We start from the raw sequence: 18583 nt of genomic DNA on the forward strand, positions 1-18583 counted from the left end.
AAGTTGGAAAAGTTATATTTCCTTTTTAGTTTTACAGTAGAAAGGTAAAAACAAGATAGGAGAAGAAAATTACAGGAAAAAACCCACGAAACTAACTGCAAATGCTCTCAAACAAAAAAAATATTTTCTGAATGTACAAAGAAAAAAAGAAGAAGAACCAAAACAGAAAGGAACATAGTTTAATAAAAGTTTTTCTTCGGTTATGAACTAATTGTTGGATTTGAGCTTTTTTTTTGTTATCAATGCGACAAACTTTATTTTGGTGCAGAGATTAACAAAAACAACAACATGGCGCCTAATTTGACTTTCGACTTCATGAGCGTATCACTATCAGCTTAAAACCAGCGTTCACGAAGCACAACGCAGGAAACCCGACTCAGTGGAAGTCGATTTGTTGACCCCCTACTAACGCCTTGTGAGTGAAAACAACAATGCACACATGCGCGCGAGCACACACACACAAACATTATTCTGTTGTGATGTGACTGAAGAAATGAAGTAATAGTACAGTGAAACCCCCCTTAAAAGACCCCCTAATTTAAGACTCCCTCCCTTTTAAGACCCTGTTTTCTCAGATGTTCTATTCTTCTTCTTCTTCTTGTCGATCACTCAGAGATATTCTATTCATAACCTCTGTAATTTACACCCATTTTAAGAATCCCTTCTTTTTAACTTTAAGACCTGATTTTGACTTTAAGACCTGAATTTCTCAGATTTTGTTAGGTCTTAAAATGGGGGTTCCACTGTAATACAGTTACTTTGGACATCCTGAAGGAGACCTGCTGCACGCCAGACAATGCAACACAAATTCTTTTTGTTGCAGTTCTGCAGTCTAGAGCTCTACTATCAAAGTCACGATTCTACTGAGTCAAGTTGAGTGATGAACGCTTCAGAGGGGAGTAGTATGGCGTCGGAGACATCACAAGAATCCTTTCAGGGTCCGAGAGGAACTGCTGGCAGTGCGGAGAACAAGGAAAACCTGGAGGATTATGAAACACAGCTCCTCGGCTTCACACCCAAGTCATTTGTTTCTGGAAGTAAGCGTGCACATAGAACAGAATAATACTGCATAATATAAACTGAGCAAAAGAATTATTGCACCCATTTTCGTACCCCAACTAAAACATTTATTCCCGTGTCATTTCATTTAAACTTTATGTGCCATTACAGGTCTTTCACTTGGCTATATGGCACACTTTTCGGATGAAAGATTTCTGTTATAGGTATCACGTGACCACCGCCGAAGTAAGGGTACCCCCCAAATCGACCTGACAAAAACGTCAGGTACCAATTAAAAAATCGACAAAAATTCAGAATAGGCTTAACTTGGCAACCTTTACATACGAGAAAAAAGCCAAATCAATGATCTATCCAGAACAGGTTGTTTTGTTTTGCTATATTGCGTATCTCTTGTGTAATGTCATTACTACTGATGCAGGTGTGGAGTGCATGAGCAGTAAAAAACGAGAGGTTTTTGCGTTCATTTTGAGGGGTACCATGACACCACCCTCGTCTTGATTCCTTTATGTTAAAGATTCAGTGCAGCTCACAGCATTGCTGAAGCAACAATTTATTGTTTTTGCAGATAAGGATATAAACAGTCAAAATCTGTACACAACTATCCCACAGATGACTACACATAACTTTAGTGTTGCCAGCCAAATGAAATAAATTTGTGTGGCTTATCTGCTCTCTGTGCCTTTTGTGTGAATAAAATATTTTCTTTTCTTAAAAAAAAGTGATGCGCTAATGCTCTGTATCGTCTTGTAGGCCGTAAAATACGGTACATGTACAGCCCTGTACTGCTGCGGTTTACTTCTTAGTGCTTCATTTTTGTTTGTTATTCTTCTTCTTATGCGTTCGTGGGCTGAAACTCCCATGTACACTCGTGTTTTTTTGCACGAGTGGAATTTTACGTGTATGACCGTTTTTTACCCCGCCATTTAGGCAGCCATACGCCGTTTTCGGAGGAAGCATGCTGGGTATTTTCGTGTTTCAAAACCCACCGAACTCTGACATGGATTACAGGATCTTTTTCGTGCGCACTTGGTCTTGTGCTTGCGTGTACACACGGGGGTGTTCGGACACCGAGGAGAGTCTGCACACAAAGTTGACTCTGAGAAATAAATCTCTTGCCGAACGTGGGGACGAACTCACGCTGACAGCGGCCAACTGGATACAAATCCAGCGCGCTACTGACTGAGCTACATCCCCGCCCTGTTTGTTATTCAAATGTAAGCATTCACACAAAGTGACAGGTAGAGTGTCATAACTGATTGTGTTGTTTCTGACTGTGTTGCAGTTTATAATGCTGTCAGTGAATATTTCATGAAAGCTCTGCAACTTCTGGAAGAGTACCTGGAGAAACAGGTAAAGTAAAGTGCATTACAGTGGAACCCCCCTTTTAAGACACCCTCCTTTTTAAGACCTTGTTTTCTCAGACTTTCTGTTCATAACCTCTGTAAAATTACCCCCATTTTAAGGCTCCCTCCTTTTTAAGACCTGATTTTCTTAGATGTTTAGAGGTCTTAAAAGGGGGTTCCACTGTACTACACTGGAATGTGAAAGAAAAACTGCAATTATTTATGAAGGCAATCCAAATCTCCGTGGGTTTCTGCGAAAGCAAAAATTATAAAAAAAAGTGTTATAACAATGCTTTCTAGTGCATGTAATTGAGAACTGCACTAGTGCCTGTACCGCGCTGAAAGTCCACAAAATGGGGCACTCGCCTTTGGCTAGTACTTCTCATAATTTACTAGCCAGAGAGCAAATTGTACTTGCCAAACCAACCATTTCAATTCAGTGTTTCAGCAACTTTACTCGCCTTTGGCGAGTTGATTAAAAATTCTACTCGCCATTTACAGATTTGTACTGGCCACTTTCAGGCCTGCTGTAACTAACAAGTGTTTAAGTTTAACCCGGGTCAGAGGGACAAAATAGTGTGTTTCTTTACATGCATAATATATCTTTCACCAGGGGGTGTTCAATTCATATTTACAAGGCCAAAATGCTTCAGCTCTGCCCCGGGACCCCGCCAGGGGACTTACTCGCGGCCTCCTGGACCCCCATTTATTTCCTTAAAACTCATTCTTCCCTGAATGGATTGCCTGTTATGCCATCCACTAGCTCCTACATGTGATTAGTTACCAGCGTTATGACGGAGTCGGTGTTACAATGAAAACAGCAGTCCTGAACCAGCAGTCGTCGTTATTCCACATGTGATTTTATTCAGTCAGTGCATGCTCGTCTATCATTATGTATGTGTAGTGAACTCTGGTCTGTCATTTTCTACGTCTGTACCGATGGATTCTTGACTGTCAGTTGTATCTGTATGTCAGTGACAAGTACAACTACAAGTGGTGTTTGATTTCAACTTATATTTCTTTTTAGTTCAACCCTCTCAGACAGGTGTTGACAATTCAGTACCAGTTACAGTGGAACCCCCCTTTTAATGATGTCCAAAAATCTGAGAAAATCAGGTCTTAAAAAGGAGGGAGTCTTAAAATGGGGGTAAATTTAAAGAGGTTATGAAGAGAAAGTCTGAGAAAATCAGGTCTTAAAAAGGAGGGAGTCTTAAAATGGGGGTAACTTTACAGAGGTGATGAACAGAAAGTCTGAGAAAACAAGGTCTTAAAAGGGAGGGAGCCTGAAAGCTGGGTATGTGTGAATATATATATAGTGTGTATAGCATATATATGAATATTGTGTGAACAGTACATGTGGTGATTTTTGTCCGTTTGGTTAATTGTTTTATGTAGGTTGTACATTTAGTTGTTCTATTCTGTATATGTTCTTTTGTAAAGGGCCTAGAGCCATAGGTTAGGCACTTAAAAATGTCCAGTTATTATTATTATTATTATTATTATTATTTAAGTTATTGAGACATCCCAGTGCACTAAGGGATTTATAGAGCAAATTCTCGAAAATGTATTATGCGCTGAGTTCAATAATACATTTTCGAGAATTTGCTCTATAAATCCCTTAGTGCACTGGGATTGTTTCAATAACGATATTGTCAGTACCGCCAGAAAAAAAAGAAGATTCAAAACGCACATTTTGCAACGCGCATTTGGATAGGCGTAACTGTGTGGTCAGGTTTGTGTCAGATCTACTTTTGTGTGGGCTGTCTCAAGTGTGTCGTGCTTTCGTCACACGCAAACTCTTGTTTTAATTTCTGTTGGTAAATTCCAGTGTAGCGTTAAGCTAAAAAGTGATGATCTTTTATGGAGACCTCATTTAAACTCGGAGAAAGGACTGTGCTCTTAGTTATTTGCGATTCGAAACCTTCATCGAGCTTCGACAGATTCACTGTGCAGAGTTTTGCCCCTTGCCAAGGTCGACGGAAAGCACATTTTCAAAATAAATGTGGCATGTTTCTCGTGTGGTATGTTCACTCATCGGGGAGTCTGGTACTAAATATAAACGGTAAGAATGCTCTGAACCCTACACGTATTATATCCCCATCGTTTTATCGTTCACATTTGCCAGCGGGATTTATGTTGTCTGCTAGGCTATGGCAATGGAACCACTGCACTGAGTCTCATTTCAAAAACAAAAATTGCTTGTCACGTTGCACTGAGTCTGCACGCATGAGGCAGGTTGGTAATAAGTCTTATATATGGTAAGATAAAGAACGTTCTAAACCCTACACGTTTTCGATTCCGATTGTTCTTGCCTAGAAATAATAATTCGGAAAACATTCATTTACTGAACAGATGCAGCCGTATTTCAGTGTAGTCTGCTACGTGCTGATCTAGCTGCTACGTTATCGGAATAACACTTGTGTTTTCTGTTAGCTGCTGGGAATTGTATACTAACTCATCATTTGGTAATGTGGATAATAAGCTACATGCCACTAACATGGCATAATTATGAGAGAAATCTTCGCAAGTCGAAACTGAAAAATTAGACACAGCGGGTTCTATTTTTAGATCTGTGGCATAGGCACATGCAATCAGTCAGAAAAAAACCCACTTCTGCTTTAATTGAGAAGCAGGAAATTTATGGTCATAATCATTGGTATTGTGGAGAATATAAGCTACATGTCATTAATTAATTCTGAGGATGAGAGTACACTCTCACTTAGGCAAAGGGCGGAAGAATACGCTCTGTGGAAAAGTTAGCGCACTCCAAGAGTGCGCTAGCACTCCAAGAGTGCGCTAACAGTTTTAGCGCATCGCCATTAGCCAATCAACTGGTTCACATCAGTCATGTGACACCAGTACTTACTGACAATTATTATTATTATTATTATTATTATTATTATTATTATTAAAAGGGGAGTTCCACTGTACTACCAATTTTGTTTCCCTTCAGTACGGAGACATCATGGCATCAACTGAGGTAGCAGAGAAGATGACGTTTATTCGCAGGCATCTGGTGACACAGATTGACAAGGCTTTCGACACACTGGAGGTCAGTGCATTCTTTTCATCCACTTAACAATGATATGCACACTAATCGCACCAGCCATTAACAAAACTGGGTGTGTTTTTTTATCATCAATCCTGGCTCTAACAAAAACAAGTTTACGATGTCAAAACCAGGTCTAAAAACAGCGATTACGTGATAATTGTCAGGAAGAAGCTGTAAACAAAGATTGACCAGTATGCATGACTTGTTGCCCATTTCATTTTGGTTATTTTGAGAATTTTCGCAGTAAAACTTGAGACAGGTCCAGGTAAAGCAATCCCTGCATGCATACACTGTACAGATGCAAGACTGGATTATGTGGTACAGTAGTACCTGTGATGTGTGGACCCTCCCATGAGAGGACACCTCCCTTAAAAGGAAACCTTCTCTTGTCCCTTTTTATAATATCTGTACCAAGTATACCTGTCATGAATGGACACCTGCAATGTAGGAACACTTCTGGCTGGTCCCAAGGGTGTCCTTTCATGGCAGGTACCACTGTACATGTATAACATGCTTTGGCGAGATTGGAGCCTGTCTGACAGTTTGGACATTTTTTCAGACATACCTGGCGACCAACATATTCTGCATTCCGGCAAACATAGTGTTACCTGAAGACCAGATTCAGATGGACGCACCTGTCAGTCAAGAGGAACGCGGTCAACTTCAGCAGGAGATTACCAACATGAAGAAGAAAATTCTGGCTGTAAGACTATTTTTCTTTCTTTTTTTGATAACAAAGTTAAATTTATGTTCCAATTTCCCTCTTCTTGTGTTTAGGCCTAAAAAAAAAAAAGTGTGGTTACGGTAACCCGACCTACCCTATTTTTAGGGGCCGATCCTATAACTTTTTATTACATTTGTCAAAAAAAAAAAAAAAACGAGTGCAAAAAACGCAATGAAAGCGAAAGCGCCCGTGTCGCACACTTATTTCCCTGTCAAGTAGGTTTAATTTGTACACATTAGAAAAAAAAGTTAAAAAAAAAAAAAAGTGATTGCCTACCTACCTACCCTATTTATTTTGGCTATGTTACCGTAACCACACCTATTTTTTTTTTTGGCCTTATGAAAAACTATGACTGATTTAAAAAGCCAAACATTTAAGGGTTTTTTCTTCTGACCCTGCTGTTGCAAATGTACAGAATAGATTTCTAAATGTTATTTTTGCAGAAAATTGTGTCAAATATATATATGTCAAATCGCCCATTGAAAATAGACCATGTTCGGAAATAACTCTCTTAGGATTTTCAGCGGTCTGGTAGAGTAAGAGCCCCTTTTACTTGGACAAGCTTTTCAAAACGAGGCAGAGCATGTACGACTATTCCGATTGGCTTTACCCTGTGACCGGGAAGACCAACTAACTCAGTATTGGCGTTAACCGGTAATTATCGGTATTTTACCGGTTGAAATGAGAAAATACCGGAATCAAAATGGCTGCCGGTATGACCTACCAGTTGATTTTTTAACTACCGGGTTTTTTCGCTGGTAAAACAACAAAAGCAGTACTCTGAGTTGGACTCTTACTTGTTCCAATGACCTGCCTACCGGTTTTTTTCAGGACTGTTTGCATCATCAGACCTGGGAACCCATACGATTTCGCTGTATTTTGTACGCATGATTGTCTAGAATGCGATCAGTACGGTCAGTGGATAATAAATACGACGACAAAAATTCCTAGACTACTTTTCTTCACAAACGCACCCCGAAGCCAATCCAGTATTTTGACACATGATCACAGTTTTTGTCAGTAAACATTGAAAGAAGCATTTGTTTTAAATGTTTCGGTAAACTTAATTAACTATGCGAAGGAAGGATGCATGTTTGAATCATAGATGTTAAATGCTGTGTGGAGTATGCTCATTTTTCTGAAAATACACCAAGTTTGTTTGAGAATACTCCAAGTGCAAAACAGGGGTTCCCAGGTCTGCATCATAAAAGTTTGCGTACCGGTTTAAAAAAATACTAGCGCCATCACTGTAACTGATGTGTATGCAGTGTGCACAAAATAGGATACCCCTCTCTCACAACGGGTTTTGATTCAGGTGATGTGGGTTTGGCTTGAGGTCACGTGAGTTTAGGAAAACAAGCATGCTTAGCGAACACTTCCAGTGATCTGCAAGCAATCGGCGGCGAAGCGTGGCTCCGATGTGCATATTTTCGAAAGAAAAAAGGGTATCATATTGAGCACACGCTGCATAACATATCATATTGGTTAACGCCAATCAGAGTTAGTTGTTCAACCCCATCGCAGGATAAAGCCAATCAGAAGCATGGTACATGCCCCGCCTCGTCTTGAAAAGCTTGTTTGAGTAAATCGGGCTCTTTCTCTACCAGACCGCTGATAATCTGGCCAGGGCAAAATTGGAATTTGAAGGAGTTGCTAAAACTTTTGTCATGTTTTGTTTCATTGGCTTTTCGGGATCGATTCAATGATTTTCCCCCGAAAGCGGCGTATGGGTGCCTAAATGGCGGGGTAAAAAAATGGACATTCACATGTTTCTGTTCTTCTCATGCTCAGGTGAAGCTTGCAAACGCCATTCTGAAACAGCGTATTCAGAACACAATGGAACTTCAGGAGACCTTTGATTCCATTGAGGAGTGCTTGAACAATGCCCAGGCCACAGTGAGGCAGGGAGGGGGTAAGTCAGTGTCTGCTGTGCAGTGTGCACCGTCCTAGCAAAAAAAAAAAAAGGTCTGTTTACGGTAACATAGGCCAAAAAAATAGGGTCGGTAGGTCGTGATTTGTTTTTTTGTTTGTTTTTTTCTCCCAAAAAACCATATTTTTACGTTATTTTGCCAAAAAAACAAGATTTTTTATTTTTTATTTTTTTTTCCCCCAAATGCCAAAAAAAAAGTCTAGGGTCGCGCGAAAAAACTAGGGTCGGTCGGGTTACCGTGAACAGACCTTTTTTTTTTTTTTGGCCCTAGCAAAGTTGGTGTACTTTTCATTTTACTTTTTATTTTAGCTTTGAACATTTACTCTCTGTCTCTCAGAAATCTTAAAAAAATAGACTGCTAATGTTCAACACTAAAGAATTTTACAAAAAGATATAAAGGTTAGTGTATAGAATGAATTTTTTTCTTTTCTTTTCTATAAAGTAAAATATTGCTATTCCTATTTTGATAGACGGCATAAATAGATCCCTGCGCCTTGCGTCCGAGTCTGGAGATACGCGCGCAATGTAAGACTTCATATAAAAAAATTTTAAAAATAAAAAAATTAAAAATAGACACATGGCGGAACTCGATGGTTGGGATCAGATAGGCTCACACAGTTCACTTTTGGTGATTGGGCCAAAAAGCTACAGAAATGTAATGAAAAGGAATATGTTTACAACAACAAATTACATGCATTTGCACACAGGTACACACACAAACACTCACAAAATCAAACACACACACAAGCACTCACAAAATCAAACACACACACAAGCACTCACAAAATCAAATACACACACAAGCACTCACAAAATCAAACACACACACAAACACTCACAAAATCAAACACACACAAGCACACACAAAATCAAATACACACACAAGCACTCACAAAATCAAACACACACACAAGCACTCACAAAATCAAACACACACACGTGCACGGACACATAATAAAGTACACGCATACCTGGCTTTTATATTGATTCAATACTTAACTTTCAGTGGTGGACCTCCATGACTCACTGCGTCACTGTGCTCACCGGGTCCTGGCCACGTTGCGAATTCTCTCCAACATCGAAATGCCAGAGGGACAGGTAAACACTGCAAAGATGGGAGGGGGGGGGGGGGGGGGGGGGGGGTCTTCAAAATACTCTCTTCGGTGTCCGAACCTCCCCCCGTGTACACTACATTGGGTGTGCACGTTAAAGATCCCACGATTGACAAAAGGGTCTTTCCTGGCAAAATTGCTTAGGCACAGTTAATAATTGTCTACCTATACCCGTGTGACTTGGAATAATAGGCCGTGAAAGGTAAATATGCGCCGAAATGGCTGCAATCTACTGGCCGTATAAAATTTCATTTCACACGGCATCACTGCAGAGCGCCTAGAACTGTACCCACGGAATATGCGCGATATAAGACTCATTGATTGATTGATTGATTGATGTGAATACTGGACAGAGAATGACAGACACAAAAAATAAATACTGGACAGAGAATGACAGACACAAAATTGGAGGGGGGGGGGGGGTCTTCAAAAAAACAGGTGAATACTGGACAGAGAATGACAGACACAAAACATAGCGCAGGGGGTGGGGGGGGGGGGGGGGGGAGGCCTTAAAATTGCAAGTAAAACTGGTCTTTGTGTGTGAGTTTGCATGTCAAGAGAGAGGAAGTGGCCCCCATATACAGGTAAATAATGTTTGGTGTAATCTAAGAGTTGAGGATTATGTAATGCAATGTGTGTGGATAGTAGAACTTCAACATTTTGTATAGGATCCATGCAACAGACTTGCACACACACTCACTCACACTCACTCACTCACTCACTCACTCAATCACTCACTCACACACACCCACACACACACACACACACACTCACTCACACACACACACACACACACACACACACACACACACACACACACACACACACACACACACACACACACACACACACACACACACACACACACACACACCCCCCATTCAAGTCTGTTCCCTCTGTCTCTGAAAGCGAGAAGCATGAACAACTTCAAGTTCAATCCTGCAGAATTCAATACTGTAGTGTGTTGCATGATGTACAGTTTGTCAAATGGTCGAATTTTAGATGATATGTGACCCTCCACCACGAAATGAGTCGCATGTCACATTTGCATGATTTTCATATTTTTACATTTTCCTAAAGAGTTTTTTATGCTCTATCCAGTGGTGAAAACCGTTTTAGAAAAGAGCGAAAACTGTTTGAGTTATAAGCCTGTGACTAAAGTGACCCTCACACTGTTACCTGACACTCCCCGGACTTTTATATTAAGCCTAGCGCAGAACCGCGCGAGGTGACATGCGACTCATTTCGTGGTGGAGGGTCACATTTTGTCTTCTCTTTTTCAGAACGGACCAACTCCAGCGAAAATGATGAAAAGTTGACTGCTCACATCCAAATGTTCCCCCTGGCCTTTGGTGTGTTATAGAAAGTCCAATTATGCTGTGTAAATAGCTTTGCGAAAACATTAAAATAAGTGAACAAATATTGTCTCTGTTTACTATAACTTACTTCACTAATGTTTGTTATGTTTGTATTTTACAAGTTGCAGCGAGATGTCATTATTTGTAGGATTTGGTTGGTGACTGACTTCATTTTCACATGATTGGCGCTATAGCCCAGTGGATAAGACTTGAGCCTCCCATGTGAAGGTTGTTTCGTCAAATCCCGGCCATGCCTGGTGGGTTAAGGGTGGAGATGTTTCTAATCCCCCAGGTCAACTTAAGTGCAGACCTGCTAGTGCCTTTACCTCCTTCATATGTATACGCAAGCACAAGACCTAGCACGCTTAGAAATGATCCTGTATTCCATTTATTGTAAGAGTTTGATGGGTTATAGAAACGCAAAAATACAGAGCATGCAGCCCCTGAAAGCGCAGTATGACTTTTTAAATGGCAGGGGGAAAAACAGTCTTATACATGATACTGTAAAACACAAGTGTACATGAGAGTTACAGCCCATGAATGCAGAACGAAGAAGAAAGTTTACATTATTTTTAGATGAGAGAAGTTTGGATTAAACTCCTGAAATTCTAAAATGTGAAGTTCGCAGAAGGAGCTCTGACCGCCCCTCCCCCCAGCAAGGGTGTTGCAATTAAATACCATCAAGAATTTTCATTTTGTATATATGTATATATCTAAAAAGCTTGTTTTTCAGATTTAAAACAAGGAGAGGCCCATTAAACCTCACCTGAAATCTGACATTTGTTTGTGTCCCTCCAAAACCCCAGGCTGGACCTTGTGTATGAGAGGGAGGGGCTTACAATAAGTGGCAAGGGTCCAGTAGCATTTCAAATGGGTATTTTGGATCTGCGTTTGAAAAAAAAGGTACATTGGGGGGGGGGGGGGGGGGGGATAAGAAAACGCCCCATCCCCTCCTAGATCCGGGGGAGGGTCTGCCACCCAGATGCTGTTAAACTTGAGCATTTGAAAGAGGTATTTTGTCTCCTTGAGGAAAAAAAAGACATTGGGGGGGGGGGCTTCTGGAACACGACTGTTTTTCCCCGCCCTGGTATTTCCAAGTTCTTTGAAAGTCTTTAAAGCTGTGGTCTATTTATGACTTTTCAGGGCTACGAGGTTGAAAAGATAGGGATGAAACACGAAACCCCACCTATACAGCGTGTATGACCTTGAGAGCTTCAGTCAACGCTTGAATTTTGCAGGGATAACATCCGGTTTGCTCTCTCAAGACTGATCATATTTTATCTTCAAGAGAGATCAAGGGGGAAAATAAACGCCCCGGCGAAGATTCGAACTCTCGACCTTGAGACTTCGTGTCTGATGTCCTAACCACTAGGCTACTGCGCCAATAAGAGAACAAGTCGCGTAAGACGAAATTACTACATTTAGTCAAGCTGTGGAACTCACAGAATGAAACAGAACGCACTGCGTTTTTTCACAATGACCGTAGTCCGTAGAAGGCAGTGAAATTGACGAGCCTGTTTAGCGCGGAAGTGGTTGCGCTGTGCTGCATAGCACGCTTTTCTGTACCTCTCTTCGTTTTAACTTTCTGAGCGTGTTTTTAATCCAAACATATCATATCTATATGTTTTTGGAATCAGGAACCGACAAGGAATAAGATAAAATTGTTTTTAAATCGATTTCGAACATTTTATTTTAATCATAATTTTTATATTTTTAATTTTCAGAGCTTGTTTTTAATCCAAATATAACATATTTATATGTTTTTGGAATCAGAAAATAATGAAGAATAAGATGAACGTAATTTTGGATCGTTTTATAAAACAATAATTTTAATTACAATTTTCAGATTTTTAATGACCAAAGTCATTAATTAATTTTTAATCCTCCAAGCTGAAATGCAATACCAAAGTTCGGCCTTTGTCGAAGATTGCTTGTCCAAACTTTCAATCAATTTGATTGAAAAATGAGGGTGTGACAGTGCCGCCTCAACTTTTACAAAAAGCCGGATATGACGTCATCAAAGACATTTATCCATAAAATGAAAAAAACGTCTGAGGATATCATACCCAGGAACTCTCATGTAAAATTTTATAAAGATCGGTCCAGTAGTTTACTCTGAATCGCTCTACACACACACACGCACAGACACACACACACACAGACACACATACACCACGACCCTCGTCTCGATTCCCCCGCTATGTTAAAACATTTAGTCAAAACTTGACTAAATGTAAAAAGAAGGAAAAACATTGATATGCATTCATGTTATGTTATTCTTGAAGCAGCATGATTTATATCTCTATCCGCCCACTGTTCACAAGTGAATACATGTACATGGGTGCAACCTGGAAAATTCCAAAAACCGGCAAAAGTTGGGGTCCAAGCTTTTTGAGTCACTTGAGAAAAAGTGACTCTATGTAATCGGTCAGTGTTAGTCTGTCCGGCCGGCCGGCCGGCCGTCCGTAGACACCACCTTAACGTTGGACTTTTCTCGGAAACTATCAAAGCGATCGGGCTCATATTTTGTTTAGTCGTGACCTCCAATGACCTCTACACTTTAACGATGGTTTCGTTGACCTTTGACCTTTTTCAAGGTCACAGGTCAGCGTCAAAGGAAAAATTAGACATTTTATATCTTTGACAAAGTTCATCGGATGTGATTGAAACTTTGTAGGATTATTCTTTACATCAAAGTATTTACATCTGTAGCCTTTTACGAACGTTATCAGAAAAACAAGGGAGATAACTAGCCTTTTCTGTTCGGCAACACACAACTTAACGTTGGACTTTTCTCGGAAACTATAAAAGTGACCGGGCTCAAATTTTATGTGAACGTGACTCATTGTGTTGTGAATAGCAATTTCTTCCTGTCCATCTGATGCCTCATATAATATTCAGAACTGCGAAAGTGACTCGATCGAGCGTTTGCTCTTCTTGTTAGTATTTAAAATGCAAAAAAAAAACTCCTGGAACAAAAACATCCGCAGCCGATGAAACCAAAAACCGGCTGCCGGCGTGTAGCTGGCAGAGTTGCACCCATGCATGTAAAACTATTTCTTTGATGTCTGTTTTCAACTGCACAGAGCTTTGGAGAGATTCAATTACTGTGCTTGTCATTTTTCTTGCCTGTTGTAAATAGATATATCGCAGCTATTTGCATGGAGCGAGTCGTGTAGTATGAGGGTGTAAACATGTACTGTGATTTCGTGAAACATGTTTGCAAATAAAGGCAAATTTGAATGGCAATTTTTACGTTTTTGCAACTTATGAATGATAATTCAAGCGTAGAATGATATAAAATTATTATTTTTTCTATATTTGACAACACTGGCGGAGTGGCCTAGCGGTTAAGACATCGGCCCCGACATTTCGAGGCCCCAAGGCCTTGAGTTCGAATCCTTGCCAAGTCATTTATTTTTACCACTGCAAGCGTTGACTGAAGCTCTCAAGGTCATACACGCCGTATAGATGGGGTTTCGGGTAGCGTTTGCTGTACAGAATTCTGTACATGATTTTCAGCCCTATCTTTTCAAACTCGTAGCCCCGGATAGTCATAAATAGACCACAGCTTTAAGTGTAAAAAAGCTGCTTTTGTACATTCATCATGTATACCTGCCACAAAGAATAACAATTTTTAGCATTAGGGTGAAAATGTATGTTTGTATGGCTGCTTTGTTTTCTAAGCTCATAACAAAATAAGAAAGAAAGCTGAAGAAATAAAAGATTTGCCAATCACAAATAACCTCTGCAGTTTGGACTTCAGCTTGAGAACAGAATGCATGCTTTGTCAGTGTGTGTTGAGTTGATGTCCGAGCAGCACGTGCTAACACGTACAAACAGTCACAAAAACACTCACACACACAAACTGGACATACAAAACCAATCAGCTGAAAGCACGTGGAAACAATGGAGCATCTCATGTGAAATCCACTGGACCAGGACCATTCCAATTCGGAAGGTGTCAACAACATGATAAGGGGTGAGGGGTTATTCCATTTTAGAAATGGAAGATACCAACAGCATATTAGGGGTGATGGGTGATCTATTTGTCAAAATCGGTTTTAATGGACTCGTCCAGAAGGGGTGTTGGGTCAGTCCATTATGAAATGTTGAGAGTGTCAACATCATGAAAAGGGGTGATAGGTTATTCCATTTTAGAAATGGAAGATACCAACAGCATATTGGGGTTGATGGGTCATAATCGTTTTGTTATGGACTCGTCCAAAAGGGGGGTTGGGTCAGTCCATTATTGAATTTTGAGGGTGTTTGCATCATGAAAAGGGGTGATAGGTTATTCCATTTTAGAAATGGAAGATACCAACAGCATATTAGGGTTGATGGGTAATTCTATTTGTCAATAAAACGATTCACAATCGGTTTTTAATGGACTCGTCCAGAAGGGGTGTTGGCCAATTGGGTCAGTCCATTATTGAGTTTTGAGGGTGTCAACATCATGAAAAGGGGTGATAGGTTATTCCATTTTAGAAATGGAAGATACCAACAGCATTATTAGGGTTGATGGGTAATTCTATTTGTCAAAAAACCCACTTCATAATCGTTTTCTCATGGACTCGTCCAAAAGGGGGGTTGGGTCAGTCCATTATTGAATTTTGAGGGTGTTTGCATCATGAAAAGGGGTGATAGGTTATTCCATTTTAGAAATGGAAGATACCAACAGCATATTAGGGTTGATGGGTAATTCTATTTGTCAAAAAACCCGCTTCATAATCGTTTTCTTATGGACTCGTCCAAAAGGGAGGTTGGGTCAGTCCATTATTGAATTTTGAGGGTGTTTGCATCATGAAAAGGCGTTTAGAAATGGAAGATACCAACATCATATTTGGGGTGATGGGTGATCTATTTGTCAAGAAAACGCCTCATAATAGTTTTGTGGACTCGTCCAGAAGGGGTGTTGGCCAATTGGGTCAGTCCATTATTGAGTTTTTAGGGTGTCAACATCATGAAAAGGGGTGATAGGTTATTCCATTTTAGAAATGGAAGATACCAACAGCATATTCAGGGGGTGATGGGTAATTCTGTTTGTCAAACTGAATTAAAATTGTTTTTTATGGACTTGTCCAGAAGGTTTCTTCAGCTCATTGGACGAGTCCATGTTACTGGACCAGTCCATGTTAATGGACTCTTCCATTTTAAGGGGTAACAGGTTAGCCGCATGTGTTATGTTTGATGTGTTCCTAATTTAGATTTGTTTGTTTATTTGATTATACATGTAGTTTGCTGTTGACTCATTCAACACACACGCTCGCACTCACAACAACAACAACAAAACAGAAAGCAGACATATTTTTCTGTTTAATTTCAGATGGCCACCATTTCATTATCACAAACATCATACATATAATTATACAGTATGTACAAACACTGTGTATTCTACATTCAAATACTTTGGTAAACACAAAATGATGCAAACAAATGAAGTCTTAGAATTGACACCCCTCCCCCCAACACTGGTATCATGGAATTTGAACCACTATACAAAGTTTGGTATATTCTTTATACAGAAATAGTGCTTTTCCTAATGTACAAAAACAATGTTTCTTTTACTAAATAACATCCACTGCAGTATCAACCCAGAAACAATTGTTATTACACTATTACACTATACAAAAACAATGCTTCTTCTATACAAAGTTTGATGCAGTCCAAGAAACAAAGCTTAGGCCAAAAAAAAAAAATTGTCTGTTTAGGGTAACATGACCAAAAAAAGTATGGTCGGTAGGTAGGTACTAGGGTTTTTTTTTGTTTTTTTGGTATGTGTAAATGCTATGTTGGCTGAACATTCACTTCTTATATTTGATGAATACATGTTTCAAAACTAACGTATAAATAAAACAGAGAGAAAGGGAGAGAAAGAAACGCCAAATGTCTCTTTTTAGCATTTTTACCTCTTTTTTTTTTTTTTTTTTTTTTGAAATCAAAAAAAAGTTTTTGGGTCGGCGCCAAATCGATAGGGTCGGTCGGGTTACCCTAAACAGACAATTTTTTTTTTTGGCCTTATTATAGTGTGCACATTTTAATCTATATTGAGAAACCATGCTTCCTATAGAATATAGAAAGAGCATTCTGAACACAAGAGTGAGAAAACGTTATTCAAAACTAATGGTTTAACACAGGAAAGCAAAATTAACATAAAGAAAACTGGTAATGTAACTCCTCCCCCCCTGAAAAATAAATAAGCACATTGAATTTGAGTCAAATTTGGGGCAAGTTTCCTTATGCAAGTTAGATGCATACATGTGACAGTTTTGACAAGGAAACATTCTGAAATCTTTCAGAAGTTTGAAATAATAGTCTAAGTACATGACACAGCATGTCTCGTGAAAACATCTCAGATGTGTCCCGGACTTTACACGGGACAAGAACATTCTTCCACTTGGACCTATCCAAAAATTAACATCCTGTGTCCAGTGCACAATGAGAATTTTTTCATGAATTAATTTTAAAGATAACTAATAGTGGCCATTAAGATATCATTTAATTAAACATAAAATCTAATGCTCAACAGCAAGCACCCATGCTGTTTATTTGTGGCATTATCCAATACAAATGCTTGGCCAGATCTGAGATGGTGACCCGATTTTGTCTGCACGGGAAGGTCTGTGCCTTTAACATTCAGGATTCTCAATACAGTGGAACCCCCCTTTAAGGCCCCCACATTTAAGACCCCCTCCTTTTTAAGACCCTTCTTTCTCAAATGTTCTGTTTATGACCTCTCTATATATATGTACCTCCATTTTAAGACTCCCTCCATTTTAAGACTCCCTCCATTTTAAGACTCCCTCCATTTTAAGACTACCTCCATTTTAAGACTCCCTCCATTTTAAGACTCCCTCCATTTTAAGACTCCCTCCATTTTAAGACTACCTCCATTTTAAGACTCCCTCCATTTTAAGACTCCCTCCATTTTTAGACCTAATTTTCCCAGACTTTTGAAGGCCGTTAAAAGGGGGGTTCCACTTCAGACCAGACAAAGTGTACACAAAATGATGCTTGGTAAGATGACATCCACACTGTACTTACCAGGACAATGACGGACCGGGACTTTTGTTCATGAGGGATTGTGACACAGACAGCTGTACATTTTATGAGTGATATCACAAACAACTTTTGTGAAATGTAAGCTATACATGAAGAGTTGAACCTGCCCTGGCAATCACCTCTTGATAACGACCACCTGCCCATTATGACCCCACCCTCCCCACCCAAAGGAAATTCTTCCCCATTTAATTCACCTTTCCATAACTAGCACCTGTGGCCGATGTGAATGCGTGATGTATTGTGTAAAAAAAAATTCCATCTCACACGGCATAAATAAATCCCTGCGCCTTGAATATGTTTGTTTGCTAAACGCCCAGCCGACCACGAAGGGCCATATTAGTGCGGTGCTGCTTTGACATTTAACGTGCGCCACACACAAGACAGAAGCTCCAGGGGCTTGCAACGTAGTTCTTAGAGACAGGTTCCACTGTACGTACAAAACAGGCTTGCAATACAGACTAATGATACATCGGAATCCCCCTTTTAATTAAAGCATTATCCATTTTTGATTTAAGACTTTGCCCCTTTTTTGTTCGAGATTTTCCCCCTTTTTAATACACATCTTCCTTAGATTTTCTGTTCATAACCCCTGAACTTATCTCTATGTAAGACCCGGTGTCAGAATAATGTGACTGGGTGAGACATGAAGCCTGTGCTGCCACTTCTGTCTTGTGTGTGGCGCACGTTATAAGTCAAAGCAGCACCGTCCTGATATGGCCCTTCGTGGTCGGCTGGGCGTTAAGCAAACAAACAAACAAATATAAATAAACAACTGGCACTTTCCATCTTCAAATCATTGCACATATAATTCAAAAATGCTTGCGTCTCTATATTCTTGGTCTTTCAGTCAAAGCTTTCAAACTACATGTAGCACAAAGTGGTTCATGAAAAATTAAACAAAAATAGTTGCACATTCCAAGGAGGACAGAAAAACAAATGCAAGCAAAGAGACAAAGAACGGCATACTAAGCATACTTCCAAA

At 39.8% G+C, this 18583-nt stretch overlaps 1 protein-coding gene and 1 long non-coding RNA gene across 2 annotated transcripts; one reads left to right on the forward strand and one right to left on the reverse strand.

Annotated features, from left to right (window-relative positions):
* Window positions 1-256: 256 nt before the first annotated feature.
* LOC138946281 (protein MIS12 homolog) lies at window positions 257-14312 on the forward strand. Its single transcript, XM_070317824.1, has 8 exons — window positions 257-415; window positions 824-1037; window positions 2303-2370; window positions 5317-5415; window positions 5975-6118; window positions 7931-8051; window positions 9076-9167; window positions 10465-14312. Exons 2-8 carry the CDS (start codon window positions 881-883, stop codon window positions 10498-10500), a joined length of 717 nt encoding a protein of 238 aa, XP_070173925.1. The 5' UTR covers window positions 257-415; window positions 824-880; the 3' UTR covers window positions 10501-14312.
* A 1528-nt stretch (window positions 14313-15840) lies between these two features.
* LOC138946262 (uncharacterized) lies at window positions 15841-17896 on the reverse strand. Its single transcript, XR_011449223.1, has 2 exons — window positions 16557-17896; window positions 15841-16218 (listed from the first exon to the last, which is right to left on the reverse strand). It is a non-coding gene; the product is annotated as an uncharacterized lncRNA (long non-coding RNA).
* Between the last annotated feature and the right edge of the window lie 687 nt (window positions 17897-18583).

The sequence above is a fragment of the Littorina saxatilis genome, linkage group LG13 (assembly GCF_037325665.1).
Source record: "Littorina saxatilis isolate snail1 linkage group LG13, US_GU_Lsax_2.0, whole genome shotgun sequence".
Taxonomy (NCBI): domain Eukaryota; kingdom Metazoa; phylum Mollusca; class Gastropoda; order Littorinimorpha; family Littorinidae; genus Littorina; species Littorina saxatilis.